This window comes from Halichoerus grypus, chromosome 3 (genome assembly GCF_964656455.1).
Source record: "Halichoerus grypus chromosome 3, mHalGry1.hap1.1, whole genome shotgun sequence".
In the NCBI taxonomy this organism is placed as follows: Eukaryota; Metazoa; Chordata; class Mammalia; order Carnivora; family Phocidae; genus Halichoerus; species Halichoerus grypus.
In genome coordinates this window covers 154607453-154632350 of record NC_135714.1, presented here as the reverse complement: position 1 = coordinate 154632350, position 24898 = coordinate 154607453, and the positions used below count along the sequence as shown (strand labels likewise).

The window sequence follows — 24898 nt, the reverse complement described above, 5'->3', positions numbered from 1 at the left end:
TGGACATTGCTGCTATAAACATCTGGGTGCACGTACCCCTTTGGATCCCTACATTTGTATCTTTGGGGTAAATACCCAGTAGTGCAATTGCTGGATCGTATGCTAGCTCTATTTTCAACTTTTTGAGGAACCTCCATACTGTTTTCCAGAGTGGCTGCACCAGCTTGCATTCCCACCAACAGTGTAGGAGAGTTCCCCTTTCTCCGCATCCTGCCAACATCTGTCGTTTCCTGACTTGTTAATTTTAGCCATTCTGACTGGTGTGAGGTGGTATCTCACTGAGGTTTTGATTTGGATTTCCCTAATGCCGAGTGGTGTTGAGCACTTTTTCATGTGTCTGTTGGCCATTTGGATGTCTTCTTTGGAAAAATGTCTGTTCATGTCTTCTGCCCATTTCTTGACTGGATCATTTATTTGTTCTTTGGGTGTTGAGTTTAATAAGTTCTTAATAGATTTTGGATACTAGCCTTTTATCTGATATGTCATTTGCAAATATCTTCTCCCATTCTGTCGGTTGTCTTTTGGTTTTGTTGACTGTTTCTTTTGCTGTGCAAAAGCTTTTTATCTTGATGAAGTCCCAATAGTTCATTTTTGCCCTTGCTTCCCTTGCCTTTGGCGATGTTTCTAGGAAGAAGTTGCTGTGGCTGAGGTCAAAGAGGTTGCTGCCTGTGTTCTCCTTTAGGATTTTGATGGATTCCTGTCTCACATTTAGGTCTTTCAACCATTTTGAGTCTATTTTTGTGTGTGGTGTAAGGAAATGGTCTAGTTTCATTCTTCTGCATGTGGCTGTCCAGTTTTCCCAAGACCATTTGTTGAAGAGACTGTCTTTTTTCCATTGGACATTCTTTCCTGCTTTGTCAAAGATTAGTTGACCATAGAGTTGAGGGTCCATTTCTGGGCTCTCTATTCTGTTCCATTGATCTATGTGTCTGTTTTTGTGCCAGTACCATACTGTCTTGATGATGACAGCTTTGTAATAGAGCTGGAAGTCCGGAATTGTGATGCCGCCAGCTTTGCTTTTCTTTTTCAACATTCCTCTGGCTATTCGAGGTCTTTTCTGGTTCCATACAAATTTTAGGATTATTTGTTCCATTTCTTTGAAAAAAGTGGTGGTATTTTGATAGGGATTGCATTGAATGTGTAGATTGCTCTAGGTAGCATTGACATCTTCACAATATTTGTTCTTCCAATCCATGAGCATGGAACGTTTTTCCATTTCTTTGTGTCTTCCTCAATTTCTTTCATGAGTATTTTATAGTTTTCTGAGTACAGATTCTTTGCCTCTTTGCTTAGATTTATTCCTAGGTATCTTATGGTTTTGAGTGCAGTTGTAAATGGGATCGACTCCTTAATTTCTCTTTCTTCTGTCTTGTTGGTGTATAGGAATGCCACTGACTTCTGTGCATTGATTTTATATCCTGCCACTTTACTGAATTCCTGTATGAGTTCTAGCAGTTTTGGGGTGGAGTTTTTTGGGTTTTCCACATAAAGTATCATATCATCTGCAAAGAGTGAGAGTTTGACTTCTTTTTTGCCGACTTGGATGCCTTTGATTTCTTTTTGTTGTCTGATTGCTGTGGCTAGGACTTCTAATGCTATGTTGAATAGCAGTGGTGAAAGTGGACATCCCTGCCGTGTTTCTGACCTTAGGGGGAAAGCTCTGTTTTTCCCCATTGAGAATGATATTTGCTGTGGGTTTTTCATGGATGGCTTTTATGATATTGAGGTATGTACCCTCTATGCCTATACTCTGAAGAGTTTTGATCAAGAAAGGATGCTGTACTTTGTCAGAGGCTTTTTCTGCATGTATTGAGAGGATCATATGGTCCTTGTTCTTTCTTTTATTAATGTATCACATTGATTGATTTGTGGATGTTGAACCAACCTTGCAGCTCAGGCATAAATCCTACTTGGTCGTGGTGAATAATCCTTTTAATGTACTGTTGGATCCTATTGGCTAGTATTTTGGTGAGAATTTTTGCATCCATGTTCATCGAGGATATTGGTCTGTAATTCTCTTTTTTGATGGGGTCTTTGTCTGGTTTTGGGATCAAGGTAATGATGGCCTCATAAAACGAGTTTGGAAGTTTTCCTTCCCTTTCTATTTTTTGGAACAGTTTCAGAAGAATACGTATTAGTTCTTTTTTAAATGTTTGGTAGAATTCCCCTGGGAAGCCATCTGGCCCTGGGCTTTTGTTTGTTGGGCGATTTTTGATGACTGCTTCAATTTCCTTAGTGGTTATAGGTCTGTTCAGATTTTCTATTTCTTCCTGGTTCAGTTTTGGTAGTTTATACATCTCTAGGAATGCATCCATTTCTTCCAGTTTATCTAATTTGCTGGCATATAGTTGCTCATAATATGTTCTTATAATTGTATTTCTTTGATGTTGGTTGTGGTCTCTCCTCTTTCATTCATGATTTTATTTATTTGGGTCCTTTCTCTTTTCTTTTTGATAAGTCTGGCCAGGCGTTTATCAATCTTGTTAATTCTTTCAAAGAACCAGCTCCTAGTTTCGTTAATCTGTTCTACTGTTCTTTTGGTTTCTATTTCATTGATTTCTGTTCTGATCTTTATTATTTCTCTTCTCCTGCTGGGTTTAGGCTTTATTTGCTGTTCTTTCTTCAGCTCCTTTAGGGGTAGTGTTTGGTTGTGTATTTGAGACCTTTCTTGTTTCTTGAGAAAGGCTTGTATTGCTATATACTTTCCTCTTAGGACTGCCTTTGGTGCATCCCAAAGACTTTGAACAGTTGTGTTTTCATTTTCATTTGTTTCCATGAATTTTTAAAATTCTTCTTTAATTTCCTGGTTGACCCATTCGTTCTTTAGTAGGATGTTCTTTAGCCTCCATGTATTTGAGTTCTTTCCGACTTTCCTCTTGTGATTGAGTTCTAGTTTCAAAGCATTGTGGCCTGAAAATAGGCAGGGAATGATCCCAATCTTTTGGTAACGATTGAGGCCTGATTTGTGACCTAGGATGTGATCTATTCTGGAGAATGTTCCATGGGCACTAGAGAAGAATGTGTATCTTGTTGCTTTGGGATGGAATGTTCTGAATATGTCTGTGAAGTCCATTTGGTCCAGTGTGTCATTTAAAGTCTTTATTTCCTTGTTGATCTTTTGCTTAGATGATCTGTCCATTTCAGTGAGGGTGGTGTTAAAGTCCCCCACTATTATTGTATTGTTGTTGATGTGTTTCTTTGCTTTTGTTATTAATTGGCTTATAAAATTGGCTGCTCCCATGTTAGGGGCATAGATATTTACAATTGTTAGATCTTCTTGTTGGATAGACCCTTTAAGTAGGATATAGTGTCCTTCCTCATCTCTTATTACAGTCTTTGGTTTAAAATCTAATTTGTCTGATATAAGGATTGCCACCCCAGCTTTCTTTTGGTGTCCATTAGCATGGTAAATGGTTTTCCACCCCCTCACTTTCAATCTGGGGGTGTCTTTGGGTCTAAAATGAGTCTCTTGCAGACAGCATATCGATGGGTCTTGTTTTTTTATCCAGTCTGATAGCCTGTGTCTTTTGATTGGGGCATTTAGCCCATTTACATTCACGGTAACTATTGAAAGATATGAATTTAGTGCCATTGTATTGCCTGTAAGGTGACTGTTACTGTATATTGTCTGTGTTTCTTTGTGGTCTATGTTACTTTTAGGCTCTCTCTTTGCTTAGAGGACCCCTTTCAATATTTCTTGTAGGGCTGATTTCATGTTTGCAAATTCCTTTAGTTTTTGTTTGTCCTGGAAGCTTTTTATCTCTCCTTCTATTTTCAGTGACAGCCTAGCTGGATATAGTATTCTTGGCTGCGTATTTTTCTCATTTAGTGCTCTGAATATATCATGCCAGTCCTTTCTGGCCTGCCAGGTCTCTGTGGATAGGTCTGTTGCCAATCTAATGTTTCTACCATTGTAGGTTACAGATCTCTTCTCCCGAGCTGCTTTCAGGATTTTCTCTTTGTCTCTGAGACTCGTAAGTTTTACTATTAGATGTCGGGGTGTTGACCTATTTTTATTGATTTTGAGAGGGGTTCTCTGTGCCTCCTGGATTTTGATGCCTGTTTCCTTCCCCAAATTAGGGAAGTTCTCTGCTATAATTTGCTCCAATATACCTTCTGCCCCTCTCTCTCTTTCTTCTTCTTCTGGGATCCCAATTATTCTAATATTGTTTTGTCTTATGGTATCACTTATCTCGAAATCTGCCCTCGTGATCCAGTAGTTGTTTATCTCTCTTTTTCTCAGCTTCTTTATTCTCCATCATTTGGTCTTCTATATCACTGATTCTCTCTTCTGCCTCATTTATCCTAGCAGTTAGAGTCTCCATTTTTTATTGCACCTCATTAATAGCCTTTTTGATTTCGACTTGGTTAGATTTTAGTTCTTTTATTTCTCCAGAAAGGGTTTCTCTAATGGCACTTTTTTCAATCCCAGCTAGTATCTTTAAAATCGTCATTCTGAACTCAAGTTCTGACATCTTACTAATATCCGTATTGATTAGGTCCCTGGCAGTCGGTACTGCCTCTTGTTCTTTTTTTTGAGGTGATTTTTTCCATCTTGTCATTTTGTCCAGAGGAGAATAGATGAAAGAGAGAACAAAATGCTAACAGGGTAACAACGACCCCAGAAAAATATACACTAAAGAAATCCGAAGAGACCTGAAACCGGGCAAAAGAAAGGGAAAGAAAGAAAAAAAGAAAAAGAAAAAGATAAACAAGCAAACAACAAAAAAACAGAATATGATCAAATATGAGCAGGCTGGTGCATAGATCAGTGCCACACACTAGATTTTGGGCATATTTTGGTCTGTTAGAAGAAAGTGCCTCCCAAAATTTTCAAGAAGAAAAACTTACATATGTAGAAAAATAAGGGTAAATACGATGAAGGGATGGAATATGATTGTAAAGATGAAAATTATAAAAGATTTTATAAAAGGAATTGATAATTTGGTTGAAAAAAGAAAGAAGAGGATTTAAAAAAAAAAAGGCGGGGGGGAGAGAATGTGATCAGGCAGGAGACTAGAACAAAGCCATACACTAGAGATTTAGGGTATATTTTGGTCTGTTAGAAGAAACTGTATCCCCAAATTTTAAAGAGAACAACTTACCAAAAATAAGGGTAACTACTATGAAGGGATAGAATATGACTCTAAAAATGAAAAATAAAAAAGATTTTTTTAAAAAGGGATCAATAAGATGTTGGTTGAAAAAGGGAAAAAGAAAAATTCAAAAAAAAAAGAAAGAAAAAAAATTAACTTTGAAGGACTAAAGAATCATGGTAAAAAAGCCATGAATTCTATGTGCAGTATTCCCCTAGCGTTGGAGTTCTGCCGTTCTCATTGATCGGTAAACTTGGTCTTGGCTGGCTGTTCTTGCTGATCTTCTGGGGGAGGGGCCTGTTGCCATGGTTCCCAAATGTCTTTGCCAGAGGCATAATTGCCAGTCCCGGGCTAAGTAATCTGCTCAGGTTTGCTCTCCGTAGCTTTTGTTCCCTGCAAGCTTTCCGTACAGCTTTGGAGGAGAAGATTGAAAATGGCAGCCTCCCAATCTCTGCCCCGGAGGAGCCGAGAACTCGGGGCCCTGCTCTTCAGTGCACCCCCAGAGAAAAGCAGTCAATCACTCCCATCTCCCCGGTCTCTGGCCGCACTCTGTGCTCACCTGGCCTGTGACCGAGTGTTTCTATCTCTGGCACACGACCCCACGTGGAGTCTCCAAACCCAGCATATCCCTGCGGTGCGCTCCCACGCCACTCCTCCCAGGGGAGGAAGGGGAATCTCCCTGGATCTGCCACTTGTTGGGTCCCTGCTGGAGGAGCAGTGGCCTGACTGTGCCACGGGTCACGGTTTATGGCAACCCTGAGCTGCGAGCCTGCTCCTCGACTTGGTCTCTGCAGCCGGCTTCCCTGCTACGATACCTGGGCGCTCTGCCACACTCAGGCACCCCTGGTCTTTCTGTGACCCCGAGGGTCCTGAGACCACACTGTCCCAGCGAGGGTTCCACCCCCTGCTTAGCCACGGGAACGACGTCCCTCAGCGGAGCCGACTTCTAAAAGTTCCGATTTTGTGCTCTGCTGCTCTAGCACTTGCCAGTAGCAGCTGACGGAAGCCTCCTCCCCTGCCGTCTATCCTCCCAAATATCGCCTCGGATTCACTTCTCCGCACGTCCTACCTTCCAGAAAGTGGTCGCTTTTCTGTTCAGAGAGTTGCTGCTATTCTTTTCTTCTGTCTCCTGTTGAGTTCATAGGTGTTCAGAATGGTTTGATTCCTATCCAGCTGAATTCCTGGGACCAGATGAAATTTAGGTCCCCTACTCCTCTGCCATCTTGCCTCAGTTTATTATTTTTTAAAGATTTTATTTATTTGAGAGAGAGAGAGAGTGCATGCACTGGAGTTAGGGCAGGGGGAGAGGGACAAGCAGACTCCCCCTTGAGCAGGGATCCCAATGCAGCACTCAATCCCAAGACCCTGAGATCATGACTGAGCCAAAGGCAGATGCTTAACCTCCTGAGCCACCCAGGCACCCCTCAATTTATTATTTCTTGCATTTATGAATCTTTCATTTGTATGGTCCTAAGATCACTTCTTTTGATGGTGTACATACCCCGTGTTGGAAACTTTTAACTTCAGTTATTTCCTTCCCATGTTATTCCAGCTTGTTCTTTCTGTAAAAGCTGGAGAAGTGCTGGCGGCCAGAAGTTAGAAGAGCAATAAGCAGGTGCTTATTAAAGAGCTACATATAGCACTGTTTGCTTGTTTTTATCCTGTTTAGCCTGTGACTAATTTTGTTATTTTAAAAATTTTTAAGATGGGGTACCTGGGTGGTTCAGTCATTAAGCGTCTGCCTTCGGCTCAGGTCATGAGCCCAGGGTCCTGGGATCGAGCCCTGCATTGGACTCCCTGCTCAGCGGGAAGCCTACTTCTCCCTCTCCCACTCACCCTGCTTGTGTTCCCTCTCTTGCTGTGTCTCTCTCTCTGTCAAAGAAATAAAATCTTTAAAAAAAATTTTTTTTGAGGGGCGCCTGGGTGCCTCAGTTGGTTAAACGACTGCCTTCGGCTCGGGTCGTGGTCCTGGGGTCCTGGGATCGAGTCCCACATCGGGCTCCCGGCTCGGCGGGGAGCCTGCTTCTCCCTCTGACCCTCTCCCCTCTCATGCTGTTTCTCTCTCTCTCTCTCAAATAAATAAATAAAATAAAAAAATATTAAAAAAAAAATTTTTTTTTTTGAGAGGAAAAATGATTAGCTCAAGGGCCAGAGCTTGCAAGACAGAGAAATAATTTTAAGTGTTTCTGATAATCTTAGAGCTTTGTACTCAGGTGTGTGCATATACTTGTGTTTTCTGAGGGTGTGGAGAGAAGCACGGGATCGCATTGTGGGTTTCCCTGGCCGTTACCATGCGTGGGACATCCCTCATCAGTCCTGGCTCTACAACTCCAACTACTCCTGTGAGCTGTCCATGGTGCTGACAGGTGCTGCCTTCTTTCACAAGGTAAGAAAAAGCTTGGTAAGATTGGTGTGAACTTGGTTAAGAGTTGAGCCTTTGTGTGGTAGTGAAATGCTGCCCTAAAGTTAGCCCTCCTCATGTTTCTTATATGTCCCTTGTATGCTAGACATGTAAGTTATTTCTATTTTTAAAGACTGTGTTCAAGAATAAACTCTGGGATAAAATGTCAGGGTGAGAAGGCTCCCTGCATAGTTGCATGTAGGCTATTAGGAAAATTAGTTTGTTCTTTCTGGGCATTGGCTCTCCTGTAAAATTGAGAGCTTTGGGCTAAAATACTGTTATTTTACCATTGTTGTCCCAGACATGGCCTGCCCAGCAGAAAGAAGGCTGGTTCTCTTTTGACTCAGGTTAACCCACCACTATCTCAAGCTCCACCATGAGCCTCTGTTGTGGTTATGCAAGTTTTGTTTATTCCTTAGAGCTTTCACCATGGCACACATCCCAGTTCTTATTGAATATCTAACATGCAAATCCCTCCAGTCATTACTTCTTTCCTGTATTGTTATTGCTAAGCTTTTTTTGCTCCTGACTCATCTTTCCTCTGTACGTTTTCTGTTCTATAAAGTAGCCACTGGCCACACATGGCTATTGAACACTTGAAATGCGACTGGCCAATATTGAAATGAGCTGTAAGTGTAAAGTGCATACCAGATTTTGATATGTTAAAATGTAATTATTTTGGATACACTGGGTTAAATAAAATATATTCTAATTAATTTTACTGTTTCTCTTTTTAAAAATGTGGCTACTAGGGATATCTGGGTGGCTTAGTCAGTTAAGCTTCTGACTTCGGCTCAGGCCATGATCTCAGGGTTCTGGGATCGAGCCCTGTGTTGGGGCTCTGCACTCAGTGGGAGGTCTGCTTGTCCATCTCCCTCTGCCCCGCTCGTGCTCTCTGTCTCTCTCACAAATTAATTAAATCTTTTTTTAAAATGTGGCTACTAGAGAATTTAAAGTGACAGTTGTGACTCACATATCTTAGATAGTGTTGCTCTATACCTTCTCTCCCAAGTACTTCTTCTGGGCTCTGAAGAAGCCCTCTTCTGAGGTGGTCAAGTTGCCTGCACCCCAACCCCCCCGCCACTTCACAGAATGCCTCCTCTATCTCTTGACCTGATTAAAACCTGACTTTTCTCTGAGGACAGTGCTTCCCCTTTACCTTGTTCCTGTATTTCTTCCAGGGACAGTGATTGAGTCTACTCATTTCCCCAGATATGTACTTTGGAGCAGGGAAGGTTATAAAGAACCATTTTTATTGCTTACTGATGACACTTCCAGACAGTTCTCGGCTATCATATAAAATCTCATTTGAGGCTTACAGCCTCTGTCTTGTTGCTTCCATCTAGCAACCTCCTAGCCATTTTTCCTGGTCATCAAAGACCTTGGCACATGGCCCATCCTCCTGATCTCCCCTCCATGCCCTCTCTCATTCTGGGCAACTTCATTGCTCTCATGGAAGACCCATCCACCATACTGTTTTCCCCATAAATGTTGAAGTATCTCAGCCTTCTAACTTCTGTATCTAGTGCTCTTCTTACTTTGGTCTTCCCTAGATGTTCTCTCATAGCTCAAGGTCTTGGGGCTGAGCACCTACAGGCTGGCAATTTCTGTGTCTATATTCCTGTCTTGGCTGTTCCCTGATGCCTGTACTTATATACCTAATTGTTTTTAGGACCCCCCCCCCCCCCGTATGTCCCTCTGGTACCTCAAACTGACATCCCAACTTTCTCCAGGCTTTGTCCTTTACATATTTCAAATTTCAGATGGTGGCATCTTTCGACCCACCTCAAACAGAATTTTGAAAGTCATCTTACTAGGGACATTTTGAATCAGGCTAAGAAATCATTACATTTTCAGCTTTTTTTTTTTTTTCTTTTTACAACTTAATGTGTGACGCTGATATGCTTGTCCCATTCTTGAACCTCACCCTCATGCTTATTTTCCAAATGTGGGTGGGCTTTGGTTGGGATGGGGAAAGTATCTGGCTGAGAAACCATACCTAACTAGTAGTCCTTTATTTTCACACTGGTCATCCAAGAAAGAACCACCAATTTCAGCATTGTCTATTCATACCTTGAGAATTTACTTGTCTTCTGAAAAGTCTGCCTGTTCCCAAATTCTGAAGTTTAAAAGTTACAGTAGTGAGATCCCGTCATTTTCAAGTAATAAATAATTTATTTAGTAAACCTTGGAGTTTTTATTTTCTATTTGAAAATCTAGAACAAAGGTAGCAGCCCTCAAGCCTGTGATTTACAGAAATGTTTATTTAGTCCCCCAGTGCTCCCCACCCAACATGGAGCCCAACGTGGGGCTCAATCTCATGACCCTGAGGTCACAGCCTGAGCCGAAACGAAGAGTCGGATGCTTAACCGACCACGCCACCCAGGCGCCCCTTAACTTTTTGTTTTAATTCCAGTTAACATACAGTGTTATATTAGATTCAGTATATTATTTTTTAAAATCCTGAATTGATACTGTGCTATGGCAAGTCAGAGCTCTATTTCTAAATTAAACATGTTTTTGATACTTGGTTTTAGTCACTGTCCCTGTAAGAAATACCATATTGCTGTGCTTATTAAGTCATGATACTCATCCACTAAATTGTGTTCAAATTGGACTAGAATTTTCATCTTCTGTAATGCCATTTAATTTTTTTTTAGCAAACTAACGAGAAAGTGTTACTTTTTCTTAGAGTAGGTTCTAAATCCATTGAAACCTCATTTAAAATATTTTTTTTTTTTTTTTTTTAAAGATTTTATTTATTTATTCATGAGAGACAGAGAGAGAGACAGAGGCAGAGGGAGAAGCAGGCTCCCCGCGGAGCAGGGAGCCCGATGCGGGACTCGATCCCAGGACCCTGGGATCATGACCTGAGCCGAAGGCAGACGCTTAACCGACTGAGCCACCCAGGCGTCCCTCATTTAAAATATTTTTAAACAGGTTACAAAGTTTTTATATGTTTTAAAATGTGCAGATATGAAAGTGTTTACGATTTATGGCATCAGTCATAATCACAAAATGGTGGAAATACTTCTAAACGTTTGTTTTCATAATGCTTTCTCCATTTTTCTAAAAAGGCAGTTCTTTCTTCTTGTTATGTCTTCTTTCCCTTGTTGAGGATATGGATTGTGTTCAGTAAATATATTCTCATTAGCATCCTAATGACAGCCACTGGCCATTTAAAGGGTCAACAAATTTCAATCATCTGTCTTTTTATAAAAGAAAAATGTATAATTCATCTTTTAAGTTCACCATCCTTTAAGTACTTTGCCACAAGATAACCAGCAAACCACTGTGTGGTACAAAAAATTTTATGATCAGTATTTCATTACATAGATTCTAACTATTTAAGGTAATAAAATATATATAAATCAGTTTTATTAGGCACCTCACCTATTCATTCATCAGCAACATTGCAACACATCATAGTTGACATGTGCCTTGTTTATAGCATTTGTCCATTTCTGTGGTATAAATATTTTTAGCATGGCTGATTTCAAGTTATAGATATGAGTCACTGAACTTGGAGTTGGAAAGGGATGGGCAGTTCTATATTTTCACCATACAGATATGATAGACATAAATAACTTCAAGATAATAGTAAAATGTAATAAACAATAGTAAAATGAAGCTAATTAATTAAGAAGTGATGTGCTTTAGCTATTTATTGGTTTTTAATATAGCTTATTTAATTTTAAGTTTATGTAATTATATTTTTAATAATGGCTATTTTTCGTAACAAGCTCACAAAATTCCTAAATAGTCTCATAAAATTCCTGAAAATTTAGCAGTTGACATTCATTAGCAGATGTGAGCCAGCTTTAGCACACCATTTTGTGGGCCTTTCAGGACATTTTAAGAACATAGGCCTTTACTCTGAGTGAGATGAAAAACCGCTGAGGTTTGGAGTGACATGTTCAATTGCACTTGTGTTTGAACATAGTCACTCTGCTGTGCATAGAATGGACTGGAGGGAAGAAAATATGGGAGGGCGCCTGGGTGGCTCAGTCGGTTAAGTGACTGCCTTCGGCTCAGGTCATGATCCCAGAGTCCTGAGATCGAGCCCCGCATCGGGCTCCCTGCTCCGCGGGAAGCCTGCTTCTCCTTCTCCCACTCCCCCTGCTTGTGTTCCCTCTCTCGCTGTCTCTCTCTCTCTCTGTCAATTAAATAAATAAATAAAATCTTTAAAAAAAAAAAAAAAAGAAAATATGGGAGCAGGGAAACTGTTTAGGAGACTATATGAATAATCAGGCAAAAGATGATGGTGGCTTAGAGCAGGGAGTAGCCAGTGGCAGTGGTTAAGAAGTGATCAGATTCTAGAATCCATAAGTGGAGGAACTGAGGGATTGGATTTTTATGGCTCTGTAACCAGGCTTTCCCCTCACTTATCCCTTATTGGCATTGTCACAGATAGAATGCTGTTCATCTGAACCACTGTCTGACCTAATTTGATAAATCTTCATATTGTTGTAAAATCACTGAGGTGCCATGGACCTCAAAAGGGGGATGATAATGGCAATTTGGGTGGGTTAATTATTTATTGCAGAAGATCTGCCTTGTAGGATGTTTAGCATCCCTGGCCCCAACTCCCTAAATAAAGGGAGTGGTGATTCCTCTAATGATCGTCACACCCAACCTCCTCCCCACCCCTCCGCTTCCTAACAGCCCCTAGATCCATGTATATTTTGGCTGAAAGCCAAAGAACTGTGGCCTCTAACAGAATATGTGATTCTTTTTCTATCCCTGACAGTATTATGCCTACCTGTATTCTTACGTGATGCCCCAGGCCATCCGAGATATGGTGGATGAATACATCAACTGTGAGGACATTGCCATGAACTTCCTTGTCTCCCACATCACTCGGAAACCCCCCATCAAGGTGAGGGTCCCAGTACTTACGGGACTGGGGGTGCATGCATACTTAATTCACTTATTTTGCAGTAATGCAGTACGAAACTCATCATACCTCAGAGTCCTCATCTGTAATTGTCTTTGGGTTAAATGAGTTGTTAATATAGGGACTCTTAACTACTAAGGCGTAAATGGACAGAACTCAGAGGGTTTGGAACTTGGATGGGAAACATGTTACATCTTAATTTTCGCTAATCTCTAACGGATTTAGCATTTCCTTCAGTTAGGAAACATGTGACAATTCCTAAGAGTATTTGCAGTAGCTGTGATTTGTCACCAGTAGAACTCATAGATATTTTCATATCACATTACTTTTGTTCCTACATCTTAAAGTATTATTGACGTCCATCAGTGCTTTAAAACTACTGTGTTTTCCATAGACCCATGGCACAAGAAATTTAAGGTTTCTGAGTTAATCTGTGTAAAGACATTTACTCAAAAACAAAACCACAGGTGCCCTCAGAATTCTAGAAATTTGAGTTCTGTCTTTGTCTTTGAGCTAGTGAATATATGTGACCAGAATATAATAATTTCATACTCAGTGTACAGAAAGACCAGTTACGTCACCTTCTATGTCATCATTGCAGGTTGGAGACAAATGAAGGCTCTTCTGGTGGGGATTAGGGTAGGCCTGGTAAGGACCTTGCAGCAGTTAATACTTGAGAATCTGTTTGTCAGTTCAAACTAATTGTATCTATGACTATGGTCTGTCAGTATTTATGTGATGGAGTCATACCTGATGTCCTTAGGGTTAATAAGCTGATTAAGATCTTATTATTGTTAAAAAGGCATATTATTTAATTTTATAAAATAACAAGTTTACCTTCATGTATATCATTAATAATAATTAGGTGGATATTTCATTCTTCTTATATTTTGAAGGTAAGTTATAGATGAAGTAACCACCAGCCTATGCTAATGATACTCAAATCATATCTTTAGTGGTAGTAGAGCGGTAAACAGAAGACATTGGGTCCACGCAACAAAGCATAAAAAGAGAGAAAAGCAGTTGGGGGCCTTATGCATTCATTTATACCTAATCAAACCTTTTCAACCAAGTATAGCTTGGCATTATAACTTAACTTCTGATTACCTCATAGTTTTTTCTGTTTCTGGGCCTTCTGCTAAAGTCTCACAAAAGAAAAATAATTAGCAAAATAATGCACCAATTTTTTTAAGCTGTGATTAATTGTTATAATTATATAAAAGTGTAGTGTGTTTCCCAGGTGCAGTGATGGCTATTAAAATAAATAAATATTAAAATATTTGTTTTCATTTTATGTGATGTTAAATGAAAAGCCCACTTCCTTATAAACTTTAAGGTAGGGAGATAGGGTCTTAGAAAGAAATTAATGATTGGTGCAATTTTCTTTTCTTTCTTTATCCTTTCTTATGTAGCCAGGGACTAAACTTCATCTAAGATGTATGCTTCTATTTATACTTCCCTAGTAGATCAGAAGACATTATCCATGAAAATTTAAAGTATCTGAGTGATTAGGTGCCTAATAATATCATCAGTCACCTGAAGCACTCACAGACATGATGAATTTTTCATCCTTATTAAAATGTGTTTGTCTACCATATTATTAGACCGGTGTTTCATTAGCCAAATCGTCTCTTCAGTGTAGAGAGTAAAACAGAAATATTTTGCACATAGTATACATACATATATACATGATACACATAGTATACATGATCCTTACCAAGTGAAAACTTGAAAAATGAGTATTCTCTGTGAATTTTCTCAATCTTATGGGAACATAAGAAGAGTTCAACTCAAGATTAGGATGACTTTTTATTTTATTTTATTTATTTATTTAAAAAGATTTTATTTATTTACTTGACAGAGAGAGGGGACACAAGCAGGGGGAGTGGGAGAGGAGAAGCAGGCTTCCCGCTGAGCGGGGAGCCCGATGTGGGGCTCGATCCCAGGACCCTGGGATCACAACCCGAGCCGAAGGCAGAAGCTTAACTGCTGAGCCACATGGGCACCCCAGGATGACTTTTTAAAATCAAAAGCTCAATAGGGGCGCCTGGGTGGCTCTGTCAAAGCATCCAACTCTTGATCTCAGCTCAGGTCTTGTTAAGCATCCAACTCTTGATCTCAGCTCAGGTCTTGATCTCAGGGTCATGAGTTCAAGCCCTGCGCTGGACTCCATGCTGGGTGTGGAGCCTACGTTTTAAAAAAAAAAAAAAAAGAGCTCAACAAATTAAGAATGTCTTCAAATTCTGAGTCCAGTTATGTACTATAGAACCAGTTTGAGCTAAATATTTTAATTAATTTACCTAATTTTATCAGGTATTTATACTATTTTATGTTCTAAAATAGTCATTCTTTTTTTTGCTTTAACTACTTCAAATTTTCACTATCAAACTATATTGTCTCCCTTGTTATGATTAAGAAGGTGTGACTGTTCTATGTGATTAGCAGTGTTCTTTCAAAAATGTTAATGTCTTCACAGTACTGAGTAAATAGAGAACAGGGAGTTAATTTCATATTATTGGTTTGAATAATGTTATCTTTTAAGAAGGAGAAAGATCTAGAATGTAAACAGGCTTCATTGAGAACAAAGGATTTCAAAACTCAGTAAGCATTTAGAAGACAGGTGGCTTAGGTGATAAGGAAGTAGAGGGAGGCAGCATAAGTACACATCTTAATTCTCTGGTAAAGGAGGTTCTCAACATCTATTCAAGGATTTTCCTTACTATTACTGTGCATGACACTAATACTTCTCTTAGACTGAATAACCTGGAACATTCCCACATAAAATATAATCCATGGTATTGGTTAAGTAAATGTTTAAACTTCTTTTTATAGTTTAGCTGTTGCTTCATCTTTCTTAATTCCTTTCTTTGTATGTTTTATTATGTAATACAGTTTTCTATAATATATAAGTATATATACAAAAATATATATAAATGTACTTTATAAATACACTGGGGTTGCAGTGTCAAAATTTTTTTTACTGATGGGACACATGATTAGAAACCACTGCTTCAGTGAAAACAGTATATCTTTTTGTGTCAAATGAAATCATTTGCAAGGTAAGGGGCTTTTCCCCTGTGGTTGGATGCTGGCATCTGGGATGAGGAGAAAGATTGTTAGGTATTGGGAGAACCAAGGAGAATACCATACATAGATGCTGTTTGATAATATCCTTCTCTTGACAAATTCTTGACAGGGAGGATGGTGGGAAGAGTGGTAACTCATTGCTCCCTGTAAACCACAGGAGTCCTGTGAGAACTGGAGAAGTGGGGAGTCTGGTGGGAGTGAGAGGGAGAAGTAGGGAGCCTGGTGGGTTCCTTCACAGAGACCGCTACTGTGGAAGTCCTGACTCCCTCAAACGTGCGGCTGCGTGGTGAGCTGCCCTTGGGGCACTGACCAGTGCATTCCCCTGTTTCAACTCTGGAGACCCGGGTTCTGATGGCTCTTACTGGCTAGATATGTGATGTTTACTCTTTAGCTAAAAATTATGGGATGGGCCATTGAATCTTCATTTTTTCCTCAGTTTATGATAGTAATAATCACTTTTAAATTATTTGGGAAAAGATAGATGTATTCAGAAAGAAATAAAAGTTACTCAGGCCTAGGGGCACTTGGGTGGCTTAGTCAGTTAAACATCTGCCTTCAGCTCAGGTCATGATCCCAGGGTCCTGGGATGGAGTCCCGCATCGGGCTCCCTGCTCTGCGGGGAGTCTGCTTCTGCCTCTCCCTCTGCCCCTCTCCCTGCTTGTGCGCTCTTACTCTCACTCTCTCTAATAAATAAATAAAATCTTAAAAAAAATTACTCAGGCCTTTGGCATATTTCTTTTGGTTCTGTGGTTCCCTGTCTGTGGTGGTAGCTTTTTTATCTTTATTTTTTTTAAATATGTACTTTTTTTGTAGTCTGCTTTTAAAGTTAACAGTAAATTTTCTGGTTCTGGCAATATTGTGGACTAGGTAACCTAAAACACCATGTTTTTAGTGTTCACATAACAAACTTTTTTTCAATGTATAGTTGGGCTTATTTAATAAGTAATAAAGTAAGATAATTGCCAGAAAGGAAGGGGGAACTAAAAATCAGAGTGGCAAACATGTAATGTGTCACTGGGGCTCCTTGGGTGGGGTGCTGTTAATTTATCTTCTAGAGGCTTGTGTTTTATCACTCATGTGAGAAAAGGGTGAAGAACCTTTGGGCAGATAATTGGAACTGAGATCTACCTGTTGGCCCAGGAAGATGGCAGGCAACTTGTTTATTTTAACCTGGATTTTGGAGGGTAGCGGGGGGAAACTATAGATTGAGAATTTTAAGTAGTCTGAGCTTTCATGGGTTTGGAGACTCATGCTATATGAAAATTAGACCTAGCCATTGATATCCTTTGACTATTTGACAGAATAAGACCAAAAACTGCTATCAAGAGACATTCCTCACCTCAAGCCACATAGGACACCCACAGGTAGAACCTCATTGAAGATGAGCTTGAAATCTGAAAGTACCAGTCGCGTGAGGGGACAGGCGACCCTGAGCAAGAGTTAACAGATACGACAAAAAGTAAGGTTAGCTCCCCAAGAATTCCAAATAATCAAACCATTGGCTAGACTATAAAATAAGTAGGTTTTAAATGACTAGAAATAAAGACTAAGGAATTGAAAACATAAAAAGCAACAAATTACTAAGAAAAAAAAGAACAAGCGGATTTGAAAAACCTAACTAGAACTAAGGAAATGAAAATTAGAATTACTAAAACGGAAATCTCTGTGAATGGGATAAAAAGACCAGACTTAGCTGAAGAGAAAGTTAATCAGCTAGGAGATAAAAAAGTTTCCGAGAAAGAATTTCAGAGATATGCAGAGATAGAAAATAAGAAAGAGGTTAAGAGGCACAGAGGATATAAGGAGAAGGTCCAACATGGAACCAAGAAAGGAGGAATAGAGAGGATAAGGGACAGGCAATTTTGAAAAAGAGAATGTGAGAAATTTCTAGACTTTATTAAAAACATGAACATTATAGCAAATATACTTAATGGTGAAACTTTAGAAGCTTCCCATTTGAGTCAATATAAGGGGAGATAATCCACTAAACAAATGGGGATAGAGACCATGTCCACGTTCATGGACAAAGACCCTGTATTGTCAGAATAGCAGTTCTCCTCAAATCCAAAGTTTCAGTGTAACGCTAATCAAAAGCCTATTAGGATGTCTTTGCTTTGGTGTGGAACTTGACAGACTTCCCCAATTCGTATGGAAAGGCAAAGGACCAGAGTAGCCAAGGGACTAGTGAGGAAGATGTGTACTTGTCACAGATCACGATGTGGTAGGAGCTCAGACAATGCGATGTCAGCACAGGGATGACAGACAGACCAGGGGCACAAAGTGGAGGTTAGACACAGATCCGTGCATATATGGAAACCCGACATACAATATTTACAAGTGAGGGCTGGGGTAATTGGTTATCCGTATGAAAAAGAAAGTAAGGAATTTTAAGAAATAAAAAGTGCAAAATATAGAGGAAAAGACTGATTGGTTTGAATACATTAAAATAAAAAACTTTGTTCAACAAAATTCAATATACGAAAAAACAAGCCACACACTGGGATGGCAATGCCTATAAATGACAAAGAATTGACACCCAGAATAAAGAATTTCCAAATGAGAAAAAGAGTAGATAGATCGATCTAAGTATCTACATTACAGAACCAGCACTGCAGATCACTGAGGTCTGGATGAACTGAGCGTGTAATGCAAACTAGGTATGAGGAAAAAATGAAATTGGGTTCCTGTCTTACACCATACACAGAATCATGTCCAAAATGATTAATGATTTAAATACAAAAGGGCAAAACCTAAAACTTTGGAAAAGTGTGGAGGACGGCATTTTTAAGACTTTGGGGCAGTGAAAATTAATGAACTGTAGCCGCAAGCATCAACACTAAGCTCACATACACTGTTTTTAAAAAGCTAACTGCAGAGGGATGCTTATGGTTTGGTTTCATTTACCTAAAGTCTAAAACATGCCAGTCATTTAGGGATAAATGCACATATGGTAAAACCACTTTTTTAAAGGGGGGAGGGGAAGGGAAGTTTGAAAACAAAATTCAGGATAGCAATTTCTATGGAGGGAAGATGCACAATGGGATTATGGGATTGTGGGTACTGAAAATGTTAGACTTCCTTATTTTTACATGGGTGTTTAAAGACAGGTATATATTTAAAGGATTCTATATGTCTATACATACAGGAAGTATTTATATATATATTTGAAACACTTGCTTACTACTGATTTACAACGTATGAATGAAATGTTTTTAAAAAAGGGAAGACTATAACAAACATGCATACCCAACAGTTTTGCCGAATATTAACATTTTGCCCTGTGTCAGATTATACATGTTTCTTCTTTTTTTAAAAGAAACTTGGGACATCTGGGTGGCTCAGTTGGTTAAGGGTCCGACTCGATCTCATCTCAGGTCTTGATCTCAGGGTCATGAGTTCAAGCCCCGCGTTGGGCTGCGTGCTGGGCGTGGAGCCTACTTAAAAAAAAAGAAAAAGAAAATAAATTAAAACATTATAAATAGAGTAGATGTCTAATATCACCCTCCCCCCATCCATTCCTCTCACGTGAGGTCATGGGGTATATGTACCTTCAGTTATACTTGATAATACCAAACTTCCTTCAAAATAGACCCACCAGTGTACATACTCCCCGGCACTGTATAATAGTTGCAGTTTCTCCACATCCTGATGTTTGGTACGGCCACACTTCCATTTTTGCCTATCTGATGGGTATAAGCTGTATCCCACTGTTTTCATTTACGTTTGCCTGGTTATTACGGAGGTTGAGCGTCTTCCCCGCATTCTTGAGTCATTCCCCCGCACCGCGGCCACTGGAGGGAGGGCAGGGCGAGGAGGACGCTGGGTTCCTGCAGGCAGGAGAGCTCAGCTGGTGGAATGACAGCGAGTCAAGGTCTTTTTTCTCTTGCAGGATCAGTTTTGCCTCTTTTTGAACTTCATCTAAATGGAATCATACAGTATCTCTTCTCCATGTCTCTCAATCTTGCTTTCCTATATTTTAAAGCTTTCAGTCAGTATTTTCTATTCTGGGTAATAATTTTAGTATACTTTTCCTCACTAGTTTTCTCTTCACATCCATCCATTATCTGATTTAATTCAGTATGCTTTTCATTCCTATTCTATTTGGTTCTTTTTCATATCCACTAGGACTTTTTTTTTTTTTTTTTAAAGATTTTTATTTATCTGACAGAGAGACAGCGAGAGAGGGAACACAAGCAGGGGGAGTGGGAGAGGGAGAAGCAGGCTTCCCGCGGAGCAGGGAGCCCGATGCGGGGCTCGATCCCAGGACCCTGGGATTATGACCTGAGCCGAAGGCAGACGCTTAACGACTGAGCCACCCAGGCGCCCCTCCACTAGGACTTCTTTGAGAGTCCCTTCTTTCTTTATCAAACTTTAAGTAGTCTTTCAAAATTTCAGGGCACATATACACTTACTGTTCTAGTTACCAACTGAGAATCCTGCGATTTTGGGGTTTTGGGGTCTGATTCTGTTGTTTCTGCAGATTCTCCCGCATGTGGCTCATTCCCTTTTTTTGTGACTTTTGATTGTGAAATCATATTCTTTGGGATTTTACTTATAGAATTTCTAGGAGGCCTGAATTTATACCTGAGAGGATTTGGATTTGCTTCTTCCACATACCCTGGGTCAGTACCTACTTGAGACCTGTTTAAACTAAATTAGCATCTTTTCAGGACACACAGGTAACAAACCCTAGCCTCAGGTGGGTGAGGGCCAGTGTGTGATTATACATTCTTACAGGTGATGTTTCTTCTTCCACTTAGAGCTAAGACCGGGAAGAAGACAGCTTTCTGTGGAGCTGCCTCCAACCTGTGCAGCCTTCCACCGGGTCCTGGTGTTTAAAAAATCTCCAGTAAAGTTTTGTGGCTCTTGCCTCCCCAGCCCGTTAAAAACCAAAGCTCCTGGCTATCTCATTGGATTCAGGCTTTTTCATTATTTTGGCCTCTGAGGGTTTAATTTCTTTCTTTACATTTCATTTCCTTTCTTTCCTTACAAGTTTTCTTTCATTACTCTCTCTAAAGAGTTAGTTTATATAGTTCATCCTGCATTTTCAGGTATTCTCTGCTAAGGGAGTTTTTATGTTCTTTGGTCTGCCACATTGCTGGTAGTGAAGCTGTGGTATTCTTCTTTATACTCTTCTAATTGCTTGAAATTTCATCAGCATCATCATAACTACTACTACTGCTGCTACTATAATATAACCACTTTGCCATGTCTTCAGATATAATTTTCCTAAATATCTTTTCTAGTGGATGTGTAGTATTTCATAATTATTTAACTGGTCCCCTTTTGATGGGTACTTTTCCAGTATTTTGCTACTAAAAACATTGATGAAATGAACACCTTTAGACCTACATCTTGCTGTGCGACCCAGATAAATGCTAGAGGCTGAGTTACTGAGACAAGTAATGCTAAACCTTTTCAGGCTTTTGATACCTACCATTTAGGTCATTTGGAAAGAGCACCCTTTCCAACGATACAGCTACATATGCGGCAGGAAGGGAGCCGAGGCTCTGGCTTCTGACTCCCCCAGGGGTGAACGTGGCCACCTGCGGTCAGTGCCTTCCCTGGCAAAATGGACACGGCGGGTTGGTGAGGTGGCAGGATTTCTGTCTGTCCTGGTCCCTGCGGTTCTCACTGTGCTCTTTCTTCCCTGTTCCCAGGTGACCTCTCGGTGGACCTTCCGATGCCCAGGATGCCCTCAGGCCCTGTCACACGATGATTCCCACTTTCATGAGCGGCACAGATGTATCAACTTTTTTGTCAAGGTGTATGGCTATATGCCCCTACTGTACACTCAGTTCAGGGTGGACTCTGTGCTCTTCAAGACCCGCCTGCCCCACGACAAGACCAAGTGCTTCAAATTCATCTAGGGGCATTGCAAGTTTTGGGGAGAGGATGAGCAGAGTGGGGGAGACGGTTCCTAAGGTTCCTAGACGTTGAAGGGCGTCAGGGCCACCCGCTGGGCGGGTGGCCCAAACCGTCTGCTGGGAGAGGCGGCAGAAAGAGTGGAAAGGACATAGCCTTCTTAAAGTCGGCCACACTGGGCCTGGAACCCTGGTCGGAGGACACGGGGGTTCCCTACACAGGGCACTGACTGATAGCTTACACTGAGGATCATGGGGACTCCGGGGAGTCACTCACGCAGTTCATAAGCCCGGGACAGCTGGTTTGTGGTTTTTAAATTCAGTAACAACTATTATTATTATTTAAAAGAAAGTTTCAGATTTGCCATTCGAGGCTTATTTATATATATGTGTGTATATATATGTATATATATATGCACACACACATTCTCACATACATATACATATACATATATATATATATATAGATAGATTTGGGGGGCAGTTTGAGATTTCTGCCTGTTTCACAAAGTGAGGGACCCACTGAGTTTCCTGATGTTCTGTACGTTGGTGGAGATGGATCCTGGCCTTATGGTATCTGGCTCATCCTTAAAGATCATCTCCGTATTCCCCAGGGCATCTGTGTGCAACAAGAAAGGGCAGGCTTGGCCCTCCTAGGGGGCCCTGGACGAGATAAGCCCTCTTGGTTTGTTTCTTCCTCCATCTGTTGCCAACAGGTGATCTGGAGCTCGCGACCTCCTGTTGCTTGAGTCCGTGGGGAGGACCTGCACCTTTGGGAACAGCGGGGCTTCCCTGTGCTGGATTGAGTGTTTTTGAGGATTCATCGCTAGGTCAAGCTGTCCCAGAACTTGTCCTTGCGCACCCATTCTCTCCCGTTTGAAAGAGAAGAATGAGGAAGGAGTGAGACCTGAAGACAGTGCTCCCAGATGGCTCTTTTTGTTCGGCCCTCCTTTTGAAACACACGTTGTGCTTTGGCTTCAGGCTTTCCTGGAAGTTCTCTCTCATGTAAGAGAACAGAGAAGTGGCAGGCCGCACCTCCAGCTGTGATCTGAAGTGGTCTGCAGGTTGGCCTACTCTCTCTGGCATAGAACGAGCGAGCATCCTTTGTGGACCCCCACCCGGCTGGCCGGGAAGTCTTACAGCAAGGCGCCTGCCTTGGGATAAATACCTTGGTGAAATTCACCTTCCCTCCACCTTTGTCTGGACCTATGCCCTATGTTACCTGTAGTTTTTAGATCCCTCATGCCAGGTTGTCCCAGGACCCCTTGAGATTTGGTATGTGCCAGAATGATAAGAAGATAGGCTCCAGTCCGGCCTGAGATTCCACAGGCATTCATACACCACTTTCCACTCTGGGTTTACATTTCTATTCCCTGGCTGAAATGGAAATAAGCTAATTTTTTTTTTTTTTTTTTTTTTTTTGGTGGTGGTGGCAGTAGGAGAACCGAAGAGGGTGTCGGTGGCATCTGGCAGGGATTTAACCCATGACTTCTACCATTTTCCTGGACCCCACTTTCTTGCAGTGAAGTTGAACACAGGTGGTTTCCCACAGCTGGACAAAAGCTCAGGTCTGTCCTGGTCATGTACATGCCTTAAGCCAGTTCCGTCTTCCCCAGACCGTGACACCCTGTGCTTCTCTTTCTTGGGGGCACATTCTCCTCTGACCTGTCTGTCTCAGTGGGTCTCTTCAAGTATCATTTTGAAGCCAGGTTCTGTCCTGTAGCTCCCACCCGGGTAGAGGGCTAGCTGGACCTGAAGGACCTCTCCTTATTGGCACACAAGACCAGGGCTGTGGCCTCCAGAGGTTCCCACTGGCATCTTCTTGTCGCTCTCCTACAGAGGCAGCTACCCAGGAAATCCAGTTTTGCTTCTCAGCAGCCCAGCAAAGGGGTCCAGACTCCCTGCACCCTAACTTTCTAACTGCCCTTTCCTTGACTCCTAACTTTATTCTTTTTAGCAGTAGCCTTCTTCCCTCTGGGGAGCCAAAGAGTGTGGTGTTTTGAGCTATATATGTGGCTGCTATTTTTATCTTGTTTATTTTAATGTGAGGAACTCACAAACTGGCTTTCAGTGGGACCCGGTGAGAAAGGCGCAGTCTGTGTTAGGACCCCCTGTCGCGGAGCCAGGCTGGTGGGTCCCCGAATGCTGTTGGGAGATCCAGGAGTAGCCGAGTGGCCTGAGATTCTGGATGACATCAACGTCTACTGCAGGGAGGGTTATGGTGTCAGAGCAGCCAACAAGGCGAGCGCTGTTTGGACCTAACAGGACACTAACCTGAGGGACTCCAAGCAGCAGGCTCTGCTGGACACTGGCCATGTGCCGAAGGGACGCCGCTCAGGAGCAAGAGGCTGGGCAGTCAGACCTTTTACGTTGCTCGGTTAGGCGCTCCTGGAGAGTGACTGCTGTTTTCTGCGAGGTGGCCGCGGGGAGGCCCAGCCACACGCTTCGAATGCCCTCGGTGCCCACCTGTCCCGCTGGGAAACTCAGACGGCCTGTACGCCACGTGACTGGGACTCCTGCAACACGCGAACGGCTCTGCGGGCTCACGTGGGTTTCCCCGGCCGCCCGCAGGTCACCCCTTGTCGCCTGGGCCCAGGACGTCCTCGTCCCCAGCTAGCCAGTTTGCTCTTCACCCCGGGGGGCACTCCCCTACGTGAGAGCGTCCCCAAGGTGCTCCCGGGGCCGTCTGAGCGTCTGCGCCGCTGACGGTGGTTTTCCGCGCGCTGCGCGCCGCTCCTCGAGCCCAGGCCTGCGCGGCCGGCGGGGCCCTGGCTGGACGGGCGGGAGCCCCTCCTCGGCCGCGGCCTGTGCGTGTGCGCGTGCGCAGGCGGCTCCTGGTTTGAAATGATGCCGTTTTGCAGGGGGAAGCTCTTTGATGTCCATGCCATGTCCATCCCACCCCCTTTTCCAGTCATGAGCACAATAGTCTTATGTTGGATTTTTGTAAAAAAAATAAAATAAAATAAAAATAAATGGAGACTTTAACTCAAGCAGTGTGGAGGTCCTTTGTGATTTTCTTCTGCAGGGACAGAAGAGTGACCCGAGAGAAGGGGCCTGCCAGATTGCGGGGAGCCAGCTGCCCCCCCCCATAAAGGTTTTGGGCTGCGTGATTCGGTCTTGGAGCAGCCTGCGTGCTTGAACCCGCGTGATGCTGTCTGTAAACATGAGCGGACGTGGGCAGCCTTGCCTGGGCCCATTTGTGGGATCAGTCGTTTGATGACATAGGAATTTAGATGTCCTTTACCTGATGTGAGTGGGATGTAGGATGGCATGTGCCACATCCTCCCTCCTTCCTTCTTTCATGGTAATTTTAAAATGTGTGTGTGGCGTGGTGCTGGGGAGCTAGTGTGTTTAGATCTCAAAGAGAGGTGGAAGTTACCATACCCAGTGCGAGGCGTCTGCCGTTTGGCCCCCTTTAGAAACGAACGCTGACTGGGGTGAGGTACGGAGAATTTCTCAGCGGCTCTTCCTGCATTCCCCGTGTCTTAGCGCCAGCTCATTGTGGGAGCCTCTGGACGCACTGGCTGCAGGAAGCCTTCCCTGGCCAGGAGCC

The 24898-nt window shown here is 42.0% G+C and overlaps 1 protein-coding gene and 1 long non-coding RNA gene across 2 annotated transcripts in view; one reads left to right on the top strand and one right to left on the bottom strand.

Moving 5' to 3' along the window:
- EXTL3 (exostosin like glycosyltransferase 3) overlaps positions 1-24335 on the top strand; it is a 45805-nt gene extending 21470 nt beyond the window's left edge. Inside the window, exons 3-5 of the mRNA XM_036100842.2 lie at positions 7338-7482; positions 12248-12376; positions 21142-24335. Of these exons, the coding sequence (XP_035956735.1) occupies positions 7338-7482; positions 12248-12376; positions 21142-21351 (484 nt within the window). The 3' untranslated portion in view covers positions 21352-24335. The remainder of the gene's footprint in view (positions 1-7337; positions 7483-12247; positions 12377-21141) is intronic.
- On the bottom strand, positions 14196-20794 carry LOC144381402 (uncharacterized). The gene is made up of 3 exons (XR_013446586.1): positions 18728-20794; positions 16821-16910; positions 14196-14581 (listed from the first exon to the last, which is right to left on the bottom strand). It is a non-coding gene; the product is annotated as an uncharacterized LOC144381402 (long non-coding RNA).
- Positions 24336-24898: the final 563 nt, after the last annotated feature.